This window comes from Erpetoichthys calabaricus, chromosome 12 (assembly GCF_900747795.2).
Source record: "Erpetoichthys calabaricus chromosome 12, fErpCal1.3, whole genome shotgun sequence".
NCBI lineage: Eukaryota > Metazoa > Chordata > Cladistia > Polypteriformes > Polypteridae > Erpetoichthys > Erpetoichthys calabaricus.
Genome location: NC_041405.2, coordinates 47,905,517 through 47,931,602, shown reverse-complemented (window position 1 = coordinate 47,931,602; position 26,086 = coordinate 47,905,517). Strand labels below are relative to the sequence as shown.

The following is a 26,086-nucleotide window of genomic DNA, read 5'->3' as shown; positions in this document are numbered from 1 at the left end:
ATATATGAATATATTTTTATTGCTTTTAGGAGAATACAATTGCTTGTGAAGGCCTTACCGTGTAGTTGAGTCTTTGCACTCATTTTCAGTAGGGGTGCAGTATGCTGAAGTGCAGTATTTGGATTAAATAATGCACTGTTTAAATGAAAAACACTGCTGGTCTATTGATTATATCCATGCAGTTTGAAAAGAGCTGGTCAGCCTTCTCTTAGTATGCAGTAGGACTTACTGTTTCTTTTGATCTACCGAATAGAGCTCTTCCATAGTTTATTAGCTTGATCCTCCTGATGGAACAGCTAAGTGCCCCTGGAGTTCTGGCAGATTGAGCCTTCGTATTAGTTGGTCAGAATAAAAGCTGTCTTTAATCTTCTGTCTTCCATCTTGTGTAACCTTGTCAGACTTAAGTAAGTAAATCATTGAAATCAACATAACTAATTTAAACACTAAGAATGAGGTGTTGGCTTTGGGTTTCTGAATCTCCCCTACTTAAGCAAATATTGCTTGCTTGGACAGCATTGCTTGACCCCATGCTGTTGTCATAGCTTCACTCAGGTAAAAGAACCTTGTTTGATTTTACCAAAAAAATCAGCCCATATCTGGAACAACACCTAAAAGTGTATCTATAAAGTAGTAGGTTCCCTTATGGATCAAAATGCATAGCAGCCCAGCAGCCTAATATGCCTCCTAGAAGAAGGTGTACTTTTAATAACATATTAATTTTACATCTATTAATGTTAGCCATCCTCACTAAAAACCCGGTGATCGGGTGAAAAGGACATGTTCTGTAACTATTCTTTTTGTGTGCAGGGAGATGACATTCTGGACCGCAGTTCGGAGCTAATATACACTGGAGAGATGTCCTGGATTTATCAGCCCTATGGCCGAAACCAGCAGAGAGTTTTCTTTCTGTTTGATCACCAGATGGTTCTCTGTAAAAAAGTAAGTTGTACATCTGTTAGGAGCTCACACCTGCTACACTAATCCTCTGTCTACCAGTGCATAGCAGATCAGTGCAAAATGTTTTTACAAAACTAATCTCACTTTACTGTTTGGTATCATTTAATGTGTTTACTGTATATTTCAGAGATTGTTAAAAACTTTTTTTTCTAGCTACGGTATGCTATACAGTATACTGCCCTGTTTTAGGAAAAGTGTTAAGCACTACTCTTGGTTACATCCCCCATGTTAAAAAATGTGACAGCATAGCATGGCTACTTGAGTATTCCTTCCTGCTACTTGTTCTAATTTCACAGATAGATAGATAGATAGATAGATAGATAGATAGATAGATAGATAGATAGATAGATAGATAGATAGATAGATAGATAGATACTTTATTAATCCCAATGGGAAATTCACATTCCTCAGCAGCAGCATACTGATACAATAAATAATATTAAATTAAAGAATGATAATAATGCAGGTGAAAAACAGACAATAACTATGTATAATGTTAAATGTTAACGTTTACCCCCCCCGGGTGGAATTAAAGAGTCGCATAGTTTGGGGGACGAACGATCTCCTCAATCTGTCAGTGGAGCAGGACAGTGACAGCAGTCTGTCGCTGAAGCTGCTCCTCTGTCTGGAGATGATACTATTAAGTGGATGCAGTGGATTCTCCATAATTGATAGGAGCCTGCTGAGCGCCCTTCTCTCTGCTACAAATGTTAAACTGTCCAGCTCCATGCCAACAACAGAGCTTGCCTTCCTCACCAGTTTGTCCAGGCGTGAGGCGTCTTTCCTCTTAATGCTGCCTCCCCAGCACACCACTACGTAGAAGAGAGCGCTCGCCACAACTGTCTGATAGCACATCTGCAGCATCTTATTGCAGATGTTGAAGGACGCCAGCCTTCTAAGGAAGTATAACCGGCTTTGTCCTTTCTTGCACAGAGCATCAGTATTGGCAGTCCAGTCTAATTTATCATCCAGCTGCACTCCCAGATATTTATAGGTCTGCACCATCTGCACACAGTCATCTCTGATGATCACTGGGTCTATGAGGGGTCTAGGCCTCCTAAAATCCACCACCAGCTCCTTGGTTTTGCTGGTGTTCAGGTGTAGGTGGTTTGAGTCGCACCATTTAACAAAGTCATTGATTAGGTCCCTATACTCCTCCTCCAGCCCATTCCTGATGCAGCCCACGATAGCAGTGTCATCAGCGAACTTTTGCACATGGCAGTACTCCGAGTTGTATTGGAAGTCCGATGTATATAGGCTGAACAGGACCGGAGAAAGTACAGTCCCCTGTGGCGCAATGATGTGCAATGAGAAAACATCTGTATGTGGGTAAATGAATGATGTCTTCAAAAAACACATGAGTAAAGATTTTTTCATTTTTAGAAACATGTATATTTTAGGCTTTGTCAATAGGGCTAGCTTTTATAATAATTGATCAAGTATGGAAGCAGATGATCTGCTGTAGTGACTCCTAACAGGAACAGCTGAAAGACGAAGAAGAAGAAGCATTGGAAGCAGTTTGTAAAGAATAAAGTGCTCAGGGACTCCAGGACAATCCAGAGTACTTTTGTTAGGCTGTTTTAGAAGCTTAGTATGAGGATAGTTTTACATTACTTATTACTAATGAAGAAATATTTTATAACTAGTTAGGAATAGAGTGGCTCCAAATTTAAGCAGGAGTGATCAGTCACATATTTAGGACCTAGATCTTTATTCAGCTTCTTTGAAGAGAAATAGGGCTCTTATTTTGTTTTACTTGACACAAATGGAAAGATGACTATGAACTGATGAGTAATTATGCAAGTTATACCATAACCTACCAACCTACATATGTTACTGTGTACCAAACTCATGGAAAAAGCTAGTTGTAGTCTTTGTGTTGATAAAGAGGGTGAGACGGAGTAAAGAAGTCAGGTGGAGAAGTTTGTTTATTGGTGCAGAAAAAAAATTGTAACTTAACATCAGCATAACTGTTTACCACGTTTCACTGCACTAAAGAGCCTCTGTGTCCGGTCACTATTCAGGGTGTGGATGCAGAAGTGGTACACTCCTAACTCTATAAAGTACTTGGGAGTCCACATAAATAACAGGTTGGACTGGTCTCATAACACAGATGAACTATACAACAAAATGCAGAGTAGACTCCTCTCTTAGAGTAGGCTCTGTTTTCTTAGGTGTTCCTTTAATGTGGGTAGTGAAATCCTTCACACCTTCTGCAACTCTGTGATGGTCAGTGTGATTTTCAATGCTTTGGTGTGCTAGGCTGGTAACTTCACTTTAAGCAAGCCTCACTGAATCAACAAGCTAACTGCAAGGGTAGGCTCAGTTATGAGATGCGTTGCTGGACACCATGGAAGTTGAAGCATATGAGAGAATTAAAACAAAACTAAGTGCCATTATCAACAATGCTTCACATTCTCTGTCTGACACACTAACATGGAGTACTTTCAGCCAATGAATTATTCAGCAGATGTGGGTCAGGAAACACTATTGGGACACCTTTATACCATCAGCAATATGTCTATGTGTATATATATATATATATATATATATATATATATATATATATATATATATATATACACAAAGTGGTGGAGTGGTGGCTCTGAGGCTAGTGATCTGCTCTGGCAATCGGAAAGGTTGCCGGTTTGAATCCTGTAAAATGCCAAAAGGACTCTGCTCTGTTGAGACCTTGAGCAAGGCCCTTAACCTGCAATTGCTAAGTGCTTTGAGTAGTGAGAAAAGTGCTATATAAATGCAAAGAATTATTATATATATATATATATATATATATATATATATATATATATATATATATATATATATATATATATATATATATATATATATATATATATATATATACATATGTATATATATATATAGTATATATGTCTGTCTATTTGTTTATTTAGTTAAAGAGCCTGTGTAAAAAACCAAATTTCGCTCTGGGTACAAATAAAGTTCTATCTAATCTGGTCTAATCTAGTGATTATTATTGGGATACTTTCTTTACTAGGCTTTTGGAAAGGCAGTAAGGGTCAGGTTTAGTTTTGACTATAAACAAATGGATAGAACTCTGGTGCTTTTATGACATATATATGATTGATTAAACTGACATGTTTAGGCTATTATTTGATTATTTTGCCAACACAATAGCTTTACTGGCTCTGTCAAAAGATATGATTTATGAATGCATGCAGGAATAGTGGCTGCAGAATGCTAGATTTATGACTGACTTAACATACGAGAAGTGCTTCTCAACTGCTCCTTTACTGTAACTGGGAAAATGGATTGGCTTATAACAGTGGCATGGCAGAAACAATGAGGCGAGTATGCTGGTATTATGTTTTTAATGAGCACTGTTTGCATAATAATAACCAACTGCTGCCAATAATGTATTTTTATATTGATGCCTATAGTAAATGGCTGAAGTTTATTTCCTTTCTTGCCATGTGTTAAAATTATTATTGAATATTCAAGGATGACTATCATGTACTTATTCATAAAAGAGGGCTCTTAAAAAAGCAGCAATGCTCCAAGCCAACTTATTACATACTGTATAAGAAGTCCTCCACCACATGTTAGAGCTGTTCATTTTAATGCTACTTGTTCATTTGTAGACTGCTGCCTTACTGACAATGCACCTTATTAAAAATCTAAGTTTATTGCTGTTGATACAGCATGATGACTAAAAGTACTGGTTGTTAATTTTATTGCATACAGAAAAATACACAGGAGAACAACAGGAAGGAAACATTCACATTAGACTACAAATAATATATATTAATGTTATTATAATTAATAATATTATTAAATATGGTATGTACTGGTGCAGATATGATACATATAGGCACAAAGAAGAGACACATGCTTGAAGAGGTCAGAATTACATTAGCACATTAGAGATGCTTGGATGCAGAGTTGAGACACAATGGTCTTATGCCACAAACTCTCTTCTCAAGTGTTATTTCTTATCCTTCCATGCAGTTTGCTTTTGGTGATGTCTTCCATTTTTAGTTGCTTAGCAGTTTCAATTAATTAATGGTCACCTGAGACTCATTTTAGCTCCAGACCAAATCTCAGTGATAAGTTATTGGACTTTTGTATTTATTCTTATTTTTTGAATAATTATATTTTTGGACTTCTCATTTCTTACTTGAAGACTACAATTTTGCCAACTTATACTTATGTTTAATTTCTTATTTCTTTTAACAGATGCTCACCTTCTCTCCTTTTCTTTGTATTTCTTGCGGAGTGGTGGCTCTGAGGCTAGAGATCTGCACTGGCAATCGGAAGGTTGCCGGTTCGAATCCCGTAAATGCCAATAGGGACTCTGCTCTGTTGGGCCCTTAAGCAAGGCCCTTAACCTGCAATTGCTGAGCGCTTTGAGTAGTGAGAAAAGCGCTGTATAAATGCAAAAAATTATTATTATTAAAATTATTGCTCTGTCAGGCTTTCTGACTTTGGTTCATTTTATCTGTACCTCCTTGTTCATTAGCTGAGTAATGAGAATCCATGTTTATAATATGGCCTCTTGCCCTCTTAGGTACAGAATACTCCTCCATGATCACAGAGTGAGGTAACTATAAGCAATGAAGAGGAGGGAAAGGCTTTTTAGGAAGGGTTGAGCATTTGTGAAATTGGAAAAGCAGCTCTTTATCCTTCTTAAAACCTACAGCATTTTAGTCGTGGATTTGGTTTACGTGGAATAATGTTAGTGCTGCAGTCAATATGAGGAATGGATGCACCATAATTTAATTTCCTTCATCTGAACTCATTTCTTGTTGTAAAGAAAATTTCTCCTTAAGTATATTTGTATTTTAGATTTTGTTAGTTTTGTCCCATTTTAGTCCAGAGTCTTTCTATATTTTTACTTTAAAAAGGGCATAACAGGACTGTAATTCCAACAGTACTGCTGTAGTGCAAAATAGGAAACAATAAGATGCCCAGATAGATGGTATACTGCCAGCATGGTCAGTGACAAGAGACCACTGTTGGTAATGGGATGCATTCCCCAATGTTGTATGTGGAGCACCACTTCAAATTCAGGATATTCTGAGAAGCACACCTTGTGTTCTCCAAGCTGTTAGGTGGCAGTAGAGAGACTTGCTATCTAAATGTCAGGATAATCCCAGGACTTCTATAGCCGTATCCTTACCCAAGAAGTGTTACCTGGGATTCCTCTGTAAGTAGCTCCATGCAGAGTCTTAAAAGGCCCTCGTCACAATTTGTCAGTTGGGAGTTTAGTGAACAAGAGACTAACTGGTGGGAAAAAGAAATTCCTAAGAAAGAATAAAAGTTGAAGGAGAGCACAGAGAAACATGAAAGGTTCATTTTATTTTTGTACCTATAGTTTTAAGATTCTGCACCCTTCTGTATTATATTAATGGTGTCTTTGACCTGTATTGGGTTCAGGGTCTGTTGGACAAGCTGTAACTGGCCTCAGTATATAACAGTATTTGTGTATATATATATATATATATATATATATATATATATATATATATATATGTTTAGTTTTCTTCAACTAATTAAAATGTAACATTTCAAGTGTGACATATTAGAAGTAACATATATTCCTAGGACAAATAAGAAACATTAATTTTCATTGAGATTCTAAAGCTGAATCACTATTTCTTATAAAAGACATTTCAAAAGTCTGCAGAAATCAAATAAAATGAGTGTCGGATTGATTTAGGGCAATGCTTCCCAAACTAGGTCCTAGGGGCACACTGTGGCTGCAGGTTTTTGTTCCAACCAGCTTCTGTTTTTAATTGGACTCCTGGGCTAATTAAGTGATGTGTTATTTCCCAAGTTCTATGTTTTGGGAACAATATAGAAATTAGAAAACTAAGCTGGTAAAAATATAAAAATGTACCAAGCAGTTATATGGGAATAATGTATTTTTTCTTTTTAACAATATTTTCATCTTTATTTTCATTCTACTTTTCTAGGTGTTCTAATTGTTTAATTAATCCATTATTTACTAATTAATGGGTCTGACTCTAAAGTAGTTGCAGCCTTTGATTATTCAGTGTTGTTTGCCTGGGTGTCTGCTCTGCTTGTTTTTAGTTGTCATTAATAAGATACAACAAAGGGAAAAGACTTCACAGAGAAAGGGCAAAATACAATGAAATCAACAAAAGAGAGTTAAGCATTTAAGTCTATAGCAAAAGCAGAAATATTTCAAAATGTCTTATAAATGTAAAAATCATGCTGCTATGCTTTTCTGAATGTAGAAAAAGAGAAAAAAATACCAGCTAATTAAATGAGATCAGTGCTATTGGGTGTTGTCGCTGATTATAAATCTGTTTGGAACAAAAACCTGCAGCCACAGTGTGCCCCCAGGACCAAGTTTGAGAAGCCCTGATTTAGGGGAAAGTATAACTAATTTTGAATCCAATGATCAGTTTTGCAAAATTTAAACAAATGCAGGATTGTTTCTCACATTTTTGGTTTATTTATTTACTTGTTTATTTGTTAGATTAAATGATATACCTTTCTTTATGAAACCGATGATGAGCATCAGGAGCTAATGAAATTCAAGCGGTTCAGGCTAAGGGTTACTAACAATGAAGGGTCAAGTAAGAAAACACAACATACATACATTGTATGACGTTTAAAACTACCTTAAAAAATTTTTTTTATTAAAAAAATAGACACCTCCTAAAAACTGCAGTTAAACATAGTGCCTGGTGTATTTATAATATAGTAATGGATAATAATCATTTTTTTTTGTTTTTAAATAATAAATAGTGAAAGTGGTACAAATATGTTAATTGCAATGAATCATAAGTCCACTGTATGGAAGATTTGATTTTTACAATAAATTAACAAATGCTTAAAGTAGAAAGTACCCTCATTTTAGTTTTACAGCATGCATATTTCAATAAATTCATTTGGATAACCTGAATACAAAAAAGCACATCTTTTTGTTTGATTAAAGTTTATTACAGTGTTGTTGCTAATTTTAGTCCAAAAGGAAACGTTTTAGGAATAGAAAACTCACCAACTGCTATTTGTGATGACTCTTGTCCAACTGCTAATCTCCTGTTCTCAAGAGAAGCAGCACATGTCTGTGAGACTACTAAGCCTGTATTAACAGATACTCCTTTGCAGTTTCTGGTGGCTTAGTGATGGTTAAAGTAATTTTTTGTTTGAAGATTCAACATATGTGCTTTTTTTGAACACAAACCTTTGGAATTTTCAAGTAATATGGACAAGGATGATCTTCTATTTTGGTGATCAATTCATTGACTTTTATCATTTGGGACCTTTTGGTGCATTTGAAATTCATAATTTAAGACTTGGTGCTGTGTGCTACACCTGCAGACACACCTATTACCACTCCTTCCACATACTGGAGAGGTAAAATAGTAGTTAGCTCAGTCTCATTTAAGATTATCTTTTAAACTGACAAATGTCCATCCATCCATTTTCCAACGATTCCGAACACAGGGTCACGGGAGTCTGCTGGAGCCAATCCCAGGGCACAAGGCCAATCCCGGGCAGGGTGCCAAACCACTGCAGGTCACACACAAACACACACCAAGCACCAATTTAGAATCGCCAATCCACCTAACCTGCATGTCTTTGGACTGTGGGAGGAAACCCACACAGACACGGGAAGAACATGCAGACTCCACGAAGGGAGGACCCGGGAAGCAAACCCGGGTCCCCAGATCTCCCAACTGCGAGGCAGCAGCACTACCCACTGCGCCACCATGCCGCCTGAAAAATGTCCATCATGAAAAAATCATTGACTCTAACATGTACTTGATCCTTTGTACTTTCTTGTTTTTTGAATAGTTGGATCTCTTATGTCATAGCTGTTGACTATGATTTGGTTTTCCCCATTTGAGCACACTTATCTAGATCTTTTTTGTCATTTAACCCTATAGTTGTTATTAACTTTACCGGCTTACTAACCTCTTTTTGAAATTTTCCCCTGGCCTTGGGCTTTGAATGCATTTCAGTAAAATGAATCTGTCCTTTAAAATATTCTTTCACATTCAAGTCTTAAGTAATCATTATTGGCTCCACTTTCAAAGTACTCTAACGATGACTGCCAAAAAGGAGATGAAAATCATTTTTTTGCAAGGCTGAGTGTGGAATGATTTTGTGGGTACACATAAATAATTGGCTGAAACATGCTGGCACTGAAGGTGCAATGTGAGATCACAATGGTGCTAGGTAGAGAGACATTGTTGAGGGTTTATCAGAGGCAAATACTGGTCTCAGCCACATTTCTCTTGCATAAAATGTAATGAAAATGTATATGTAAACAACTAAATCCCAGCATAAAGCCCCTTCCCTCTAATGCTTGATAGGGATCAGTAACTTTCTTAGTAGAGAATGGCACATAGTAAAACTCCTGCTTCTTTTACAGGTTGTTTTAAAGATTGTAGTGTTTTAAAATCTCAGGTATTTTTTTTCATCATTAGAACAGCAAAGCCATGGTGCGGGAACCAGTCTGTTTGACCAGTATGTGTCCCTGACTAGCTGTGTGGCTCTTCTTTTTTTGCAAGGATCTTATCCGTAGGGATATTCTCTACTACAAAGGCCGGATCGACATGGACAGATATGAAGTGATAGATACAGATGATGGTCGAGATGATGACTTCAATGTGAGTGTGAAGAATGCATTCAAACTGCACAACAAGGAAACAGAGGAAATCCACTTGTTCTTTGCCAAAAAGCTGGAAGAGAAGATTCGGTGGCTTAGAGCCTTTCACGAGGAACGCAAAATGGTTCAAGAAGATGAAAAAATAGGTGTGGTATCAATCTTGTTTTTTAAAGTGATGTATGGGTATGAGTCACCAAGTTGTTGTTAAAAGCCATACTTGGGATTCTTAATGTGCATGTTAGATGGCCATCAATTGCAGGGTGCAGTGATAGTAAATCGCTGACCTACCCCTGGACAGCTCATCAAGTGTGCAAATCATATAAAATAATAACCTCTAGAGGTTGAGACATGAGGCTAACCATGTAAAGTCATGTCTTAGCCTCAGTGGCCAAAGGCAAATAAGCTTCATATAAATCAACACTCCAAAAAGCTTCTTAAACAACTTCATTCCTTATATTACTCTATTTTCTCTGATTCCTTTCATTACATAGGGTTTGAAATTTCTGAATATCAGAAGCGGCAGGCGGCAATGACAGTGAGAAAAGTTAGTAAGCAGAAAGGTAAGCTTCACTGGAAATTTGCCTTTTTCCCTTTCTTTTGCAGGATTTAGTGCCTGGCTCATTTCTTTTTCAACTTCTGCTGTTCCGTCTTTGTGTTCTATTCCTCTTTTTTTGCCCTTGCTTACCTTTCATTGCTCACTTCTTTTCTTACTACTTCTTGTCACATTTTGAACTAATCGTCAATGCTTTCTTTTCTATTTCTTTCCACCTTCTTACTTTAAACTTTGTTTTGTCATCTCCTTTACTTTAGATTATTGTCTTGTCTTATCACTTCTTTTTATCTTTAAATGTTGTTTACTACTTCTTTTACCCTTTTAAAGATCACTAGTTTCTTTAAAATTTACTTTGTTTAGATTGGGCAACATGATTGTGCAATGGTTAGGGCAACTGTTGCACAGCTTTGAGGACCTGGATTCAAACCTTGATGCAATCACTTGCTGTTTGGGGTTTGCATGTCATCTCCATGTTATATGAGTTTTCTCTGGATACTCACAATATCTCAGATAACTCCAAAGATTTGCATGTCATGCTTATTAACAACTCTAGATTTAGCCTGGTGGAATTTAAGTATGCCTTGCAGTGAACTAAACCCTATATAACAGTATATATACTGTAAAGGGGAGACAAAACAATGTCAGAGGGTTAGGGCACCACCCTGATGACTCTGTATAACTGAAACAAGATAACAGTGAAAAACACACGAGTTTCATATAACATCTTTTCAGACAGGAGCTCAGAATTGAACTTCTTCAGAAAGGCCGAACTTCCGGTCATATGTGCTCAAGTTAGGAAGGAACAGGTCTAGGAGGGCGGATTAAAGAAGTGACAACAACAACAACAACATTTATTTATACAGTGATCCCTCGCTATATCGCGCTTCGCCTTTCGCGGCTTCACTCCATCGCGGATTTTATATGTAAGCATATTTAAATATATATCGCGGATTTTTTGCTGGTTTGCGGATTTCTGCGGACAATGGGTCTTTTAATTTCTGGTACATGCTTCCTCAGTTGGTTTGCCCAGTTGATTTCATACAAGGGACGCTATTGGCAGATGGCTGAGAAGCTACCCAGCTTACTTTTCTCTCTCTCTCTTGCGCTGACTATCTGTGATCCTGACGTAGGGGGTGTGAGCAGGGGGGCTGTTCACACACCTAGACGATACGGACACTCGTCTAAAAATGCTGAAAGATTATCTTTACGTTGCTATCTTTTGTGCAGCTGCTTCCTGAAATGACATGCTGCCCGGTGCTTCGCATACTTAAAAGCTCGAAGGGCACGTATTGATTTTTGATTGAAAAACAAACTCTGTCTCTCTCTGTCTTTGTCTGCTCCTGACGGAGGGGGTGTGAGCTGCCGCCTTCAACAGCTTTGTGCCGCGGTGCTTCACATACTTAAAAGCAAACAGCCCTATTGATTTGTTTGCTTTTCTCTATCTATGTGACATTCTGTGCTCCTGACAAGCACTCCTTTGAAGAGGAAGATATGTTTGCATTCTTTTAATTGTGAGATGGAACTGTCATCTCTGTCTTGTCATGGAGCACAGTTTAAACTTTTGAAAAAGAGACAAATGTTTGTTTGCAGTGTTTGAATAACGTTCCTGTCTCTCTACAACCTCCTGTGTTTCTGCGCAAATCTGTGACCCAAGCATGACAATATAAAAATAACCATATAAACATATGGTTTGTACTTCGCGGATTTTCTTATTTCGCGGGTGGCTCTGGAACGCAACCCCCGCGATGGAGGAGGGATTACTGTATAGCACATTTTCATACAAATAATGTAGCTCAAAGTGCTTTACATGATGAAGAAAAGAGAAAAAAAGACAAAGTAAGAATTAAAATAAGACAACACTAACATAGAATAAGAGTAAGGTCCAATGGCCAGGGAGGACAGAAAAAAAAAAAAAAAACTCCAGACGGCTGGAGAAAAAAATAAAATCTGCAGGGGTTCCAGTCCACGAGACCGCACAGCACCCTCTAGGCATTCTACCTAACATAAATGATCAGTCCTCTTTGTATTTAGGGCTCTTATGGAAGGACTTGATGATGATGGTCATGTAGACTTCTGGCTTTTAATCCATCGAAGTAGGAACATCATGGTGCTTTGATTAGGTGGTGGTGGCACAGGTCGCCACCACAGAAAACCGGGAAAAAAAAACAGAAGAGAGAGTTGTCGTTAGTACGGATTCTAGAGCCACCATGAATAGTTATGATAATTAACTGAATATACAGAGCATCAGGATTAAATTAAAATGAAGTTATGAGAAAGCCATGTTAAAGTAATGTGTTTTTAGCAGTTTTTTAAAGTGCTCCACCGTATCAGCCTGGTGAATTCCTATTGGTAGGCTATTCCAGATTTTAGGTGCATAACAGCAGACGGCCGCCTCACCACTTCTTTTAAGTTTAGCTCTTGGAATTCTAAGCAGACACTCATTTGATTATCTAAGGTTACGATTTGGAATATAAGGTCTCAGACATTCCGATATATAAGATGGAGCGAGATTATTTAAGGCTTTGTAAACAATAAGCAGTATTTTAAAGTCAATTCTGAATGACACAGGTAACCAGTGTAGTGACATCAAAACCGGAGAGATGTGCTCGGATTTTCTTTTCCTAGTTAGGATTCTAGCAGCTGCATTCTGCACTAATTGCAATCGATTTATGTCTTTTTTGGGTAGTCCTGAGAGGAGTGCGTTACAGTAATCTAGTTGACTGAAAACAAAAGCATGAACTAATTTCTCAGCATCTTTCAATGATATAAGAGGTCTAACTTTTGCTATATTTCTTAAGTGAAAAAATGCTGTCCTAGTGATCTGATTAATATGCAATTTAAAATTCAGGTCAGAGTCAATAGTTACCCTGAATTCTTTACCTCCGTCTTGACTTTTAATCCTAATGCATCAAGTTTATTTCTAATAGCCTCATTATATCCATTATTGCCAATCACTAAAATTTAAATGGTGACGTCAATGGTGAAACAGTTGCCAATCTTTTGTTCTGCAAAGGGAGGAAGAGAAAAGGTATTAGAACACAGTGCCTACCCCTGGTTTGGTGGGTAATTACTATCCAGCAGTCATATCACATGCACTTCAGAACAGGTCATCCACCTAAATCTAAGCATGTTCAGGCCCGGCCACTACTTGGATGGAAAGCCAACCAGGAAAAGCTTGGGTTGCTGCTTTAAGAGATGTTGCTGAGGCTAGCAGGGGGTGCATACCTTGTGGCCTGAATGTGGATCCTAGTAACCCCTCTACAGAGATGGGGACACTGTGATGTGAAAATGGTGCCGTCTTTCAGATGAGATGCAAAACCAAGGTCCTTACTCTCTCTGTTCATTAAAGATCCCTGGGCATCCTTCGCAAAGAGTAGGGTGCATCCCGATGCCCTGGCTAATTTGCCACTACAGCCTAGTCATTTTGGCCCCCTAATCATCCCCGGTATCTTACTGGTCAGCTGATGTATGGTGAGCGTACTGGCACAAAATGGCTGCCATCTCATCATCCAGGTGGATTCCACACATTAGTGGTGGTTGAAGTGGCTCCCCACTCACTATCTGAAGTGCTTTGAGTAGTGAGAAAAGTGTTGTATAATTGTAAATAATTGTTATTATTTATTATTATTGTCACCAGAGCCGTTAAGCTGTTTCCCATGTGCACCCGAGTGACAATATATACTCTTTTACATTTACATTTATTTACTTAGCTGTTGCTTTTATGCAAAGTGACTTACAAAAGAGGTCAAGATAATTGATTAAACGTCTGTCTGTGGGACTGTTTGGGAAAAAGTGTTACAGGAGAATGTTACAAAATTGATCATCACAAGTGAAGAGCACAAACTAAAATACAAAATAATTACACTTCATTAGTTGCAAGATCCTATCAAAGCTATTATCAATTAGACAGAAATTCACCAAACACAAGGTTTCAAACGCTTCTTAAACATGTTGAGGAAGTCAGATTTTGAAGGTGTGCAACTCATTTTACCGGCTAGGAGTTACACATGAAAAGTGTCTGGATATAGATTTGATGCCACACTTGTGGTCTTTTGAGTGGTTGAGAAGGAGTATAGGACCTCACAAGGGTCTCCATATATATATATATATATATATATATATACAGTGGAACCTCGAGATACGAACACCTCTGTATACGAGAAATTCAAGATACAAGGAAAGTATGAGCGAAAAATTCAGATCTAAATACGAGCATTGGCTCGCGTAACGAGCCACGAGCCAGGCTGTAGGTATAGCTCGCGGCTTAGCGAGGGGGCGTGGTAGCTGTAGCGAGCCGCAGGGCGATCTGTAGTGTGGGCATTTCTCACCTAAGTGCACAGGTGAGAGACTGCCCACATCCATGATTGTTCCAGTGGCTGATGGGCTGCAGCTGCCATGTCCTCCCGCATATATAGAGAAGTGCGAGCCGGTTAAGGGGGAGAAGAAGTAAAAGAAAAGAGAGGAGAGGGAACGGAGGTTGAAGGAGGAGGAGGCAGGCAGGCAGGAATCAGCAGCAGCAGCAGCAGCAGTAGTAGGAGAAAGTCGGTGCAGGAGAGTGAGTGAGTGCAGGCTCGCGTGTAGCTGAACCGTGAGCTGAACAGGCGAGCCAAACAGCTGAAGCAGGACGGTGTAGAGAAGGTCAGCTGCATTAAGAGTGTCTCTCCTGTTGCAGAGCCCGCATGGGAGAAGCAGGTGAGACGCTGACGCTAACAGAGAAGAAACACCGGGTCATTGTCATCTGTTTTTTAAAGACTGCTTCCTGTTGACATTTTAACCTCGTGTTAAAGGATTGTTATTCTTGTGTATTTTAAACCTCCACTTCACAACTGTTTTAAGGATTATTTATTTAAAGATTTATTGAATGCTCTACTGCACTTTGGACACCTGTTTTGATTCTTTTAATATTCAGTTATATTATTTACCAGTGTTATTTATTAAAGGTAGACTACAGTATATATTATTTATCAGTGTTATTTGTTAGGAAAATTGATTTTTATGTTAATATTTTTGGGGTGCGGAACGGATTAACTGGATTTCCATTATTTCCAATGGGGAAGTTTGTTCTAGATACGAGAAATTCGCTATACAAGCTCAGTGCTGGAACGAATTAAACTCGTATCTCGAAGTTCCACTGTATATATATATATATATATATATATATATATATATATATATATATATATATACAGTCATATGAAAAAGTTTGGGAACCCCTCTTAATTCTTTGGATTTTTGTTTATCATTGGCTGAGCTTTCAAAGTAGCAACTTCCTTTTAATATATGACATGCCTTATGGAAACAGTAGTATTTCAGCAGTGACATTAAGTTTATTGGATTAACAGAAAATATGCAATATGCATCCTAACAAAATTAGACATGCATAAATTTGGGCACCCCATCAGAGATATTACATTAATACTTAGTTGAACCTCCTTTTGCAAATATAACAGCCTCTAGACGCCTCCTATAGCCTTCGATGAGTGTCTGGATTCTAACATTTTTGACCATTCTTCCATACAAAATCTCTCCAGTTCAGTTAAATTTGATGGCTGCCGAGCATGGACAGCCTGCTTCAAATCATCCATTAGATTTTCAATGATATTCAAGTCAGGGGACTGTGACGGCCATTCCAGAACATTGAACTTCTACCCTCTGCATCAATGCCTTTGTAGATTTCAAACTGTGTTTTGGGTCATTGTCTGGTTGGAATATCCAAACCCTGCATAACTTCAACTTTATAACTGATGCTTGAACATTATCCTGAAGAATTTGTTGATATTGGGTTGAATTCATCCGATCCTCGACTTTAACAAGGGCCCCAGTCCCTGAACTAGCCACACATCCCCACAGCATGATGGAACCTCCACCAAATTTGACAGTAGGTTGCAGGTGTTTTTTTTGGAATGCGGTGTTGTTCTTCCGCCATGCAAAGAGCTTCTTGTTATGACCAAATAACTCAATTTTTGTCTTATCATTCCAAAGCACTTTGTTCCAAAATGAATCTGGCTTGTCTAAATGAGCATTTGCATACAACAAGCAACTCCGTTTGTGGTGTGAGTGCAGAAAGAGCCACCCTGCCATACAGATGTTTTTTGTGCAAATTGTGCTGAATTGTAGAACGATGTACAGATACACCATCTGCAGCAAGATGTTCTTGCAGATCTTTGGAGGTGATCTGTGGGTTCTCTGTAACCAGTCTCACAATCCTGTGCATATGTCGCTCCTTTATTTTTCTTGGCCTGACAGACCTGGGTTTAACAGCCAGTCGATTGCAGTACACAATCATACACACATCCACAATTTTGAGTAACAAATTAATCCAGCCTGCTTGAGCATGTTGGTGGAAAACTCATGTAGACACTGAAAAATGTGCCAACTCCACGCATACTTTGATCAGACACAGAATTAAACTCAGTAAGGTTCACAAAATTAGTCACTGCACCACTGGGACTCCCACACATGATAAGAGGTGATCCAAAAATGTTATTTTTAGTGCTGGATAGTTTTGCTTCCTTCCTGGTTTCCTCTGTTACTGTGATTTTTGACACTGGACTGTTTCAAGTCTTCAGCCAAAATATATACCGTATTTTTCACACCATAAGGCGCACTTTTTTTTCCCCAAAAGTAGGTTGGAAATGTCTGTGCGTCTTATGGAGTGAATATTGCGTCACAGACCATGATGTGTATTACCTGACAAAAGTCGACATCCAGGGGTAGAGGGTGACAAAACTCACTGTTACGTTATAGACATTCCCTCTGTGCTTGGAGGAATGTTAGACTCATTGACTAATCCTTGCGTGTGCGTGAGTTGCGAAATGTAAACAAATATAAGCAAAGGCAAGATGGCATCGACATCTCACGAGGGAGCAAAGCGAGTACAGAAAACAAAATACTCAGCAGACGATGTTTTGCGCATTATCACTGAGTCGGACTCTGATTTTTCAGAATCTGATTTTGTTGAGAGTGATCAGGAGATCGAACAAGAGAGTGAGGAACTGGCATCAGCTGATCGGGACACCAGCTGAGCGCATTCGTGCAGCCGATGCACCTATGGCAAGGTTCGTGTGGGAGGAATACCTAGACATTGATCCGTGGCAGCCAAACTGGCTACCGGACTTCACAAGACAGTATGGCTTGCTGTTGGACTCGACAGATTACCAGCCGTTGGACTACTTCAGGCTGTTCTTTCCTGAAGTTGCCTTTCAGCTAATGTCAGACGAGACAAACAGGTATGCAGAGCAATTTTTTGAATCGAGGGCTGTGCTTGCACCGCATTCTCGTTTTTCAAACTGGAAACCCACAACAAAACACGAGATGAAGGGCTTTGTGGCATTACAAATATAGATGGGACTAGACTGGCGATATAACTTCAGGGAGCATTGGTCCAAACGTGCTTTGTCCCCTGGTGGCTTTGGACAGGTTATGCCGCGTGATGATAGGTACGTGCTCCTGCAAAGTGATTGTGAGCCACTGAGCTTCATAAATTCTGACACTAGTGATGAGGAGTTCTTGGGGTTTCCATAAAACTAGAAGAGTGCTTGAACCTTAAAGTCTCTCCTTATTTGTTAATGACAGTGATGATGTTTCTTAATATCGCTGTTGAATTTACATGGTTGAAATATTATTCTGCTATATTTTATTAAACATATTAGTACACCATTTGGTACAGAATATTTTTTTTCTTGTTTTCCTCCTCTAAACCCAGGTGCGTCTAATGGTCAGGTGCGTCTTATGGTGCAAAAAATACGGTAATTAGATAAGGGGCACTTGGATTGACAAATAACATGTATTTCATTTATCTAATGAAAAAGCTATGCAACACGAATTGACACTGGGTGAAGAAGTAATTGCCCCCTAGTTAAATCAACCTAATGAAAAGGATAATTACAGTCAGCTGATTGAACACAGCCAGCCTTGTTCAGTGTAAACCTTATTTTGATCCTTACTGTCAGAGTCTAGTTGCCTGAATAAAGATTCAGCAAGGATATAATGCCTTTATCAATGAAAATTCCCAAAGAGTTGTTGATATCTAGCAATTTGAAAAGGGAAACATCTCCACAATGAGAGACCATAATCTGCAGATGGCTCCAGCTTCCCTGTGACCTTGCTGTTTATAGGTGGGTTTGGAAGATGGATAGAAGGATGAATGAAAACAACCTGGAGCAGTAATAAGTCTTCCCAATACTTAAAATAATTTAAGGCACAACCCAAAGTCATCCAGAATGTCACAAGTTGTCATAAAAAACAAACAAAGCACTGAAGACCTCTTTTGCCTTTGTAAACGTCAGTTTGCATTACTCCACAACTAGAAGGACACGGGGGGAAAATGTGCTCATTTCTGTTTTCTGTGGACACCTGGATGATCCCCAAGAATTCTGGGAGAGTATTCTATGGACAGATGAGACCAAATTGGAGCGACATGGGTCTCAGTAAGAATAGTATACCAGCAGTCTGTCATGGTGGTGGTACCGTGATGGTGTAGGGATTCTTTGCTGCCTTGGAACAATGATGTCTTGCCATAATTATAGGAACCATAAATCTTAATTCATATTTAAAAAAAAATATATAGAAAATGTCCAGTCATCTGTCTATGAGTTGAGACTGAGGTATTGTTGAATCGTGTAGCATAGATAGATAGATAGATAGATAGATAGATAGATAGATAGATAGATAGATAGATAGATAGATACTTTATTAATCCCCAAGGGGAAATTCACACAGCAAGGCAGTTATGTAAAGCACAAAATAAAATATGCATCAAAATGGCTGAAAAAAAAACAAAATTAAAAGTTTGCATTCCTGTAGTCCAAGTCCAAACTTAAACTAAATAGACATGCTGCAGCAGGACTTGAAGTGAGCAGTTCATGTTTTAAAAAAACCACCAATATTTCTGAGTTAAAGCAGTTCTGCAGGGAACAAACAGTGAGCTGAACTCCCTCCACATGTAATGGTGAAGAGCATTACTGAATTGTAGAGAGAACTTGGTTGTAGTCATTGCAGCTAGGTTGGACATGCCAATATGAATTTCACTGCACTCTGAACATGTGGTAATATTGGTACTATTAATTCTGTTACTAAAAATTAACAAGCAATTATTGATTATAAGGGGACAATTACATTTTTACAATGTTAAAGTTAGTGTCAGATAGCTTTGTTAAATAAATTAATAATGTTCACACTGGTGCCCATTATATTATATTATATTTTGTTTAAAGACCTGAAAACATTCTTGTGATTACTTGACAGAGAAAATCAGGAAGAGTGCAGATATAAGTATGATGCACAGAAGATGTTAATTGTTACATTAAAGTAACAAATGCTTAAAAGAGCTTCCGGTTCTTTTGCCTGTGAATTCTCCCCTCTATTCCATGTTTTTCTTTTGTCATTAAATTGATTATGCTATCCTCAATATAAACAACTTCTGGAAATAAATGTCATGTTGGACACTGAATAAGAGGGCGTCATTTTGCTTAACTTCTTGCTGCTTCAAAGATAAAAAGTCTTTGCTGGTCAGTGGAGGAAGAGAAGAGGGTACCAGACAACTGGCCTCCTAAAGAGGACACTGTTCATCATGCGGAATTCTGCTATTCAGACATGCGTCTTGTGAAAAGTTCACCCTTAAATTTATGGGTTGAAGGTGACGTCTGTCCAATATTCATGACACTGTTGAATTTTCATGAGCTGCTGTGATAGCACACAATTGTGAATTCTTCATATTTGAAATCTGTTATGAAGGGGACGTTTTATTTACTTATTTGGCTCCTTGACTTGGAAACCTTACAAATGCCTCTTAATTACCACCGCTTTGTAACCCCCACTTGATGTGGAACTTGATGTCTAAGTATTTCAGGGAGCTGACAAGAAAGAATATTAATGTTGGTTGTTTTTGAGGATTGGGCTTTTATTGACAATGTTAGCAACCCATTGGTGATGAATGGAGTCGATTTGCAGAGTAATCTGCTGACAGAGCAATGTGTCATTAAACTACAAGAAACTTACCTACAAATAAATGAGACAACTTCTTATTTCTGCTGCTTTTGTCTGTATCATGTCCTCTGTTAGTTTTTCTTTGCTCCTCACTCTTGTTCTCCCACCCTTCAAACACCTACTGCTTTGAGCTGTTTCACTTGTCTACCATTTTATGTAGATTACTTTCCCTCTTTTCTCATCTCCTGTTTCTTCTTTTTATTCTCAGTCTAATTGCTTCAGTTTTTACAGTTTTTTTTTTTTTTTACTTTTTCAGCATGACAGTATATTCAAACCATAAAACAACCATGGCATGTAATATGAATTTATTTACAAATAACAAATGAGTTTGAATAAAATGTAGTTTTTGTCTGTTTCTTCCTGTCTTGGATCCACTTTTGTTAACTTGATTTTTTCTCATTTCTTACTTTCTCTCTTTGTCATTAGGTGCTGGTCAGACAAGATCCATGCCCCCCTCTTATCCCCCACCCCAGGATCCACTGAATCAGGGACAGTTCCCAGTGACTGATGGGATGGCCCAGTCACAGGTATTTGAGTTCACTGAACCCAAACGCAGCCAGTCCCCCTTCTGGCAAAACTTCAGCAGGTTAACACCATTTAAAAAATAAAAGAAGTAGACATTTTTAGAAGGACCACCTTATTTTTTGAGAAGCACTGTACTGCAAATAGCTTAACAATATCTTAATATAGAGGACCGGTGAAATTTGGAGTTTGTAAATGCCTGCCTGACCACCTGCCTGCTTTCGCACATCCTGGACCACCACCTCCTGACTCCCTAAGCGCTGCCCTCATATTCTCTTGTTCTTTGAAACGTTTTTATTTTCTTGTAGGCTTTGGCCTTCAGAAAACTGAACAACAGCAGCAACAGGACCCTCCAACTGCATCCTTCTTGTAAGAGGGACAACTGTGTCAACACGTAGGAAAGTAAAAAAAAAAAAAATGTCAGTAATAGTAAAAGGAAATTTTCTGTGTGACCCTCAAAATTTGGGGATTGTGGCACAATCATGGGGTGGCAGGTGCTGAAAAGCGAGGTTCCATTAGTGGTTACTGTATTTAGGTTTTTTGCTGCAAGTGAGTTCTGCTTGGGGCCGTTAATACATCCACAAAGATATGTGCGTATACAGTGTGTACCGGTATGCGTTTATGTATGTGTATGTGTTTATATACATATACATAAAATGCCCTGCACTATATATAAAGTATTTGTATATCCTTTAGTTGACTAAGGAACGCATTGAGCACCAATTCTTCAGGCATTGTCATAGTGTTCAGTGCTGTTGTTGACAGGGTATTTTCTTTATTATGGACCAGAAATATGTGTTTTATGTTAGAACTTTCTTTAAATATCTGTATATACATTTGTTTTATTTATTAAAATCCATCTATCTATCTATCTATCTATCTATCTATCTATCTATCTATCTATCTATCTATCTATCTATCTATCTATCTATCTAACTGAGCGTGCACACACACACACACAGTCACAGACACATATATATACAGTATATATTTAAATTCAATAATTGTCTTGTGCATCACTGCTGGAGTTATGTAGCAGGTGAGATTTTCTTTTGCTGGGGACCTGTGGCTGACACCTCCCCCTCATGCCCTTTACTGTGAGCCTATCTTACAATGAAGAGTTCTAAAGGATGACATCTTGTGTCACCTTCAATAAGAACAACTTTCCCTCAGAGGCCACTTCTCTCACTGTAGCCCAGTTCAACAGGTTGAACTATTTTGTTTTAACTTTCAGTCAACCGTAACCATCATGCTGTAACATCAAAGTGGTGAGTGAGATTTCATGTTCAATATTGCATTTTTGTATGTTTTGGTCTGTGAATGTGTGTGTGCATGAAAACAGTGGGGTTGGGTGTTTGGTTGTGAGTTTGCACTACTGTGTTCCTTCACTTCAGAGGGTGCACTCAACTCGCATCTTTTCCACAGCACCCATTGTGAAGCATTTTGGTAATGGCAAGCAGGGCAGAGGCATTCATGTTGTTGCTGTTGTCAGTAGTTATTTAATTACAGAATGTTTTATCTCAGTGCCCTCCTCAGGAATGCCTCAACCTCTCTGTTTTCATTTCAGATGGTTACTCCATTACAGTGTGGCCAATAGGGCAGGGTGAAAGTGATCTTGGATAAAGTGTATTGTATAGTCAAGTCACTTATTTTAGGTTTGTGATTCCTCCTTGAAAATAGAGGAAATCTCATTAACTCTTGCACCATTTGAAATGGCCTTTTGAAAGTTTACTGGAGTTGAACAGTTGATTCAGTTGAGGAGCATGTGAGCTACACAAACAGTAGACTGAATTTCTCTGGAAAATGTTTTAGTTCTTATGGACAAATATGCTGAAAATGTACAGCTAACGAAGTGGAACAAATCATTAGCTCACTGGATTTGGACAGCCAGTGCCCTGAGCTTGCATAGTCGATGCACTGCCCCTAAACAGACAATATTCTGCACTTGCAAAGTATAGCTGTGTACTAAACCATCTTATGCACTGGCGCTACACAACCAAGACACTGGATTTGTACCACTGATGCACTTGCCCTGTATAACAAATGGAGTGGACTTGCACAGCTAATACACTGGGATTATACAAGTGGTACACAGTACTTGAGTGCTCAGTTTAGGCAAAGTCACAGCTCAACTCCAGATGTACTGCAGTTTAATTTTTATTGGAGCGTCTTTTCCATTCTGGTCCATTTCAAATGCTTCAATGCGTTCCAAGTGCACAAATGTTCCAGAAGTGTGGCAGAGCAGAGTTGAGTGTTCAAGGCAAATGACCAGAAAAGGCCATAGGGTTTGTGTATGGTTTGAAAGGAAACACATTCAATGAATGTTTCAAAACTCTCTGGGGTATAAGGCAGATGCTATAGTTCTTAGCTGCAAGGAGTGCAAGGTTGACCCTCTTTCATTGACCAACCTTTCAATCACCAGTTGTCAGTTAATATGTGTAATTTGGGGTACTAAAATTAAAGCAAGAGGGGAGGACAAAGGAGAAGTAGCTTACTTTAGGAATATTATTTCCAAGAAGCTAATTGTTGGATAAGTGCCAACAGCTCTGGTCTTAAGCCAAACAGCAGTGATGCTTCAGGATTAAAGTTCTCTGTTTGACCATAATAATCAGTAGTGCCATTGGTGAGTCATAAATGTAAAATGCTGGAGTTCCTATTTTGATAATTGACTGTGGATGGTTACAAGCTGAAGCTTGTTAGGTGGCCATAGTTAATTATGGTATGTAAGTTAAAGACCGAAGCATGATTGACAATGGATGAAGATCCTCATCTAACCATTGCTATATAAAATTTGGCAGCAAAAAGTCCTTTGCTAACCATAGCTAGTGGTGGGCTTCAAATTGAACTGCAAACTTAGCTGGTCATAGATAGATGAAGGTTACTGGAAGACCAATGCTGTCTGAGGAACAAAAGCAGTAGGTTATGAGTTGATTCCAAGGAACAAATTTAGTCTTAGTGTAACCATGAAAACCTGAAGTTTGCAAATCTGGGAAGACATCTACAGGCTGACCATTACTTTGCATGGCACAATGGGAGCTATAGTTATTAGCCTTTCAGGACATCCTGGATGTGGTACTGCAAGGTTTAACTACAGTTCTATTACAATTTAGTAACAAAGTCTATTATGGGCAGACGGTCAGGAAATGGTGTTGTGGAAGCAGACCTAGTGCGTACTGTGTGCCAAATCATGTTTTCAAGAGAGTTTACGGAGGAGACAAGTGGACATACTTGGATGCAGACACCCTCTCTGTGCTTTCAGAAGATGGTCATTAATATGCCTCAAATCGAATATTTAGTTAATGTTTCATACATTGTAAATAGTCACCTAAGAAAATATATATGTCTGCTTGGTGCTGTAATGTTACAGAAACAAATTGTTCTCTATTTTTTGTTGATTGACTTTAGATATAGAAATTTTGTATCTTGGTGAGCCGTTCTCAGTGTTGTATACAACAGAAAAAGTCTCGGCACGTGAGCCGAACCCTGAGCCGGTACATCTCTCCAGCTGTCACTGACCTGCCTGGGAAGCTGGTCCTCAGTGCTCCCAAACAGCAGGTGGCCTTTAGATCTTAGCCCTTTGGAGCACTTCTTTAAAATGCTTGCACACTACACTTACTGGGAATTTCATATTTTTTTCTCTTACTATTATTTTTTTCATCTTTTCTGATTTCCCTTTGAGATCTTGGGGGATCACTATCCTCAGGTGGAGATTAGGAGTGTTGTGGGAAACCAAACTGGTCATGGGGGTTAGAGCTGCAGACCTGGAAGCTGATCTAGCGTTTTCACATGTTAAAAAAAGCACAACCTTGTACCCTTCCTGGTCAATGACTGAGCAGGTTCTGCTGTTGTGAGAAAGGTAAAAATGCCTTGTAATAATGATTGCTTTGAAAGGTGCTATATAATGTAAAGATCTACTGCTGTATTGAGAGCAAAAGTAGCTCAGATATTATTTTAATACCACTGAATATGACAATCCTCCAAACATCCTACCTTTAGAAAGATTTTGGAACTTGTGTGAAAAAGCTTGTGTGCCAAATCAGACATTGCTTTATATAGTATCTTTCGCTGCTACAAAGCACTTAGCAGAGCAAAATATCCGTCATCCTCAGAATCAACTCTGTATCATTTCTTCTCCTTGGTTGATTCTTTTGTCTGAATAGCTCTTGCATTTGGTGTGGCAATCAGTAGCCCAGACTTTCTCTTGTCTAGATTTGCCATTCAGGCGGACAATTAGTGTCCATCAGATGTCAGCTCAGTATTTTGCTTCAGTGTTTCCCCTCCAACTGGATGAAGGGTGCTAGGCTAAGTGCTTTGCGTCTGCACACCTCAAAATGATGAGGATCGGATCGGAGGGTGTCAATTTAGCACTTCACTTCTGTACCTCCTTGCAGATTTGGGGCCACAGACTCACTCTTTCCACCCCTATGTACCTGACATTTGGGGGAGGTAGGGATGATGCCGGCTCAGTGTTTTGCTCCAAGTTTTGTACGATACCCCTTCGGTTACTGCATCACTGCTCAGTTTAGCAGACTCTGGACCCTGGCGCCTTGTTTCCATGTTCTGTTTGTAGGATTTCTGCTGCTGTGTTCTCACTCTCCAAGCAATCAGGAACATTTTTTTTTTCTCTCTCCCGCTGCTTTTAATTTTCTGTGTAAATAAGGTTCACTTTTGTGATTATTTTCTAATTCTTTTCAGGCATTTGTGCATCCTATCCTAAGTGGCAAGATTCTGATTTTTGTTATGTTTTGTACATGTATTTAAAACATTCTGTTTACAATAAATGCTTTCAGCTCTTTGAACACCTCATGTGATGCTTTATTGTTTTCCTCCTCTAACCAATCAGGATCAAGCAGACTGGATCTGGATTCTTTCCTCAGGCCCAGTGTTTACCATCTCCTTTCCCACATACCTATAGCAACATCTTCATGAGGAGGGTTTAGATCATCATCTGTAAATCCTTTTGATACCATTTGCGACCATTCGGCAGCAATGCAGTCAAATGGAGGTACGCTGGGTGGTGGTGTGGTGTGTTCCAATTATTCAAATGTTTCTGTTTAGATCACAGCTGTGCGTCATTTCTACAATTTTAAGCAATTAACCAAAAGAGCAAAGAGCCCTCCTCCCTTCTCATCACATACAAGCACATGCATATGCACACATTTGCAAACACACATACACCACTCATAAGCAACTGTATCGACATAGACAATATATATATATATATATATATATATATATATATATATATATATATATATATATATATATATAAATGAGCACTCATGCAGACATTTAAATAAATATGCATGCACAATCACACACACACACATACACATTCACAAAGTCATGTAACACAGGACCATACTCCCTCATCATTGACCGTAAATGAACTTGAACAGTTTTAGTTTTCAAAAAAGGATTAGGAAAAAGATATCAAT

General features: G+C 38.5%; 1 protein-coding gene across 7 annotated transcripts in view; it reads left to right on the top strand.

Annotated features, from left to right (window-relative positions):
• arhgef9a (Cdc42 guanine nucleotide exchange factor (GEF) 9a) overlaps positions 1-23,551 on the top strand; it is a 135,789-nt gene extending 112,238 nt beyond the window's left edge. For all 7 annotated transcript variants that reach the window (XM_028815466.2, XM_028815462.2, XM_028815461.2 and 4 more), the window contains 5 exons: positions 808-939; positions 9,489-9,732; positions 10,078-10,146; positions 20,553-20,653; positions 20,957-23,551. In XM_028815466.2, the coding sequence (XP_028671299.2) occupies positions 808-939; positions 9,489-9,732; positions 10,078-10,146; positions 20,553-20,653; positions 20,957-21,046 (636 nt within the window). In that variant the 3' untranslated portion in view covers positions 21,047-23,551. The remainder of the gene's footprint in view (positions 1-807; positions 940-9,488; positions 9,733-10,077; positions 10,147-20,552; positions 20,654-20,956) is intronic.
• The last annotated feature ends 2,535 nt before the right edge of the window (positions 23,552-26,086 follow it).